The sequence below is a fragment of the Elaeis guineensis genome, chromosome 11 (genome assembly GCF_000442705.2).
Source record: "Elaeis guineensis isolate ETL-2024a chromosome 11, EG11, whole genome shotgun sequence".
In the NCBI taxonomy this organism is placed as follows: domain Eukaryota; kingdom Viridiplantae; phylum Streptophyta; class Magnoliopsida; order Arecales; family Arecaceae; genus Elaeis; species Elaeis guineensis.
Window position 1 is genome coordinate 74,915,379 of NC_026003.2, and position 2,160 is coordinate 74,917,538.

At 44.5% G+C, this 2,160-nt stretch overlaps 1 protein-coding gene across 1 annotated transcript; it reads right to left on the minus strand.

Moving 5' to 3' along the window:
* Nucleotides 1-243: 243 nt before the first annotated feature.
* LOC140852380 (uncharacterized) lies at nucleotides 244-1,032 on the minus strand. The gene is made up of 2 exons (XM_073245316.1): nucleotides 642-1,032; nucleotides 244-555 (listed from the first exon to the last, which is right to left on the minus strand). Exons 1-2 carry the CDS (start codon nucleotides 1,030-1,032, stop codon nucleotides 368-370), a joined length of 579 nt encoding a protein of 192 aa, XP_073101417.1. The 3' UTR covers nucleotides 244-367.
* Nucleotides 1,033-2,160: the final 1,128 nt, after the last annotated feature.

Consider the following 2,160-nt stretch of genomic DNA (forward strand, 5'->3'; position numbering starts at 1 on the left):
AAAGTTGAAATTTGAATTGTTATCTTTTCGATTTAAATTATTGACTAATTGTTCCGCTGTGAAGTATTGATGCTGTGATAAGATACCTTGCATGCTTATGGGAAGAGTTTTCTACGAGTATGCGGTGGTTACCATGATCCTCGATTCACAATCTTGGATCGGGGGCATGATAATGACCCTCGAGAGCATGAAATAAGATATCAGAATTTAGTATCCTGGAATAGAATATTAAATAAATAAATATTACTAATGTTTTAACACGGTGATTCTACTACATGCTTTCACACTCTCACAGCAACCTTCCTAGCACTGGCTTGGGGCCTCAGAGTGCATGACAAACCATCCAACTGATCTCATATAGAGCACATCAACAAGGCGCCATGGCTGCTTCGGAAACGAAACCAATCTCGGACCGCCCAGGGCCCAAGGCCACCCGTGCCGACCCTGATGCAGGCCCTGCCGCCCCTGATGCAGCTGCTGCACTGGAGCTCTTGATCTCTGCCATGCCACGGCGAGCATTCGATGATGCCTGACATAACTTTGGAAGGAACACACCTATGAAACAGCATCAAATTAAGAAGATAATATCGCAATCCGATCATGGATCACTTACATATACGCATCCTAGAAGTAGCTTTTACCTTCACCAGCTGCAAGGTTGAAGTATAGATCAACAATGTTGGGGCATTCCTGGTAGCATTGAGATGAGCACAGCTTCTGAGCAAATTGAAGCTCTAACAGAGAGTCCGATGAGATCCCCACGGTGTTCCGAGTGAGTCCACAGGCATTGATGCACTCGTCGGTCTCCACCCAGTCCTTGAGGTTCTCAGCCTCGATGTCTGATGTGCGGCAGGAGAACTCCTCCCGTCCTCCCCTCCGCAACCGATTCTCGAGCACGCAGCGCATGCTGGAGGACGACACCGCAAAGGCACAGCTGCTTCTGTCCAGGCTCTCGCAAGTGATGCCTCCTGCAATGGCCATGAAACCATGTCCACTTAGAAAGCTGAACAAGATGGATGAGATGGGATACATGTTGCGCTTTCACTGTACATACCGAGGGTGCACTGAGCACAGAAGAGAAGAACAAGAGTTAGGCACAGTAGGGTGCTTGAGCTATAAAAGGAAGCCATTGGTGCAAAATGCTCGATAGATGTAGTAGTGAGTACTATGCACGTGCTATTGGCTGCTCTTGTAATGTGTGGTGTGGGAAGGGGAAGGTAAGAGCTATTAATAGGCTCCAATAAGAAGAGCTTCAACGGAAAGGAGCCTGCTAAGAAGGGGATAATTCCTTTGCGTATGGGATTTGAGGCGGATGCGACAGGGCCAGTTCTTCGTTGGCTCCGTTACGATGGTTCTAGCCTTTTTAACTTTAGATTTAGATCGGATTTTGAGTCGTTCATTTGTCGTTGCTAGCGTGGCGTTGCGGCATACGGCTGATTGTGAAAACTACAAGGTCCGTATTTAATTTAATTACTTGTGACAAGGCGTGTTACATGGCTTTTTTGGGTGTAATCAAGGAGTTTCCCCTTATAAAGCCGAAAGCAGAGATAGATCACCCGTAGACCTAGGATGGCATGGTACGAATTTGCTTCTCTGTTCCTACTTTTGCAAGCCAACCACCAGTAAATGAAATTCTATATCATTCTTTTAGCAAGTCTGTTTCACTAAATTTAAATGGATAGAAAAAAGTGTTTTGACTATCATTTATTTAAATCTATTACACATGTTTTTGATCAATAGTGTGTGCGTCTATGAGAGAGAGTGTGTTGAAATTGGGGCTTACTCTGGCCTCACTCTTCCAGCGTGGGGCCACCCAAAGATTAAGCCACCTAGGTTAGGCATAAACCAGCCAGAACTTTACTTTCCTGATTGTGACCATGGTCCATTTATCATTGGGTACTAGAAAGATGATTCACATGAATGTACTATTGATATCGTTGATTCATCACAGATCAGGTTTTTAAAAGATCGTACTCATCTGACCAAGAAATTGGCTCATCTTTGGTCGTGTGCTTGCTTTCTCTATTCTAAAAGCCTCTAGGAACCTAGAGCATCAGAGCAATCTTCGATCTCAACTGTCAATATAATGATTGAGATGCTTCAATCTCCCAAGGCACCTAGGCCACTCATTAATCCATTAATAATGTCTTATCCAAAAGC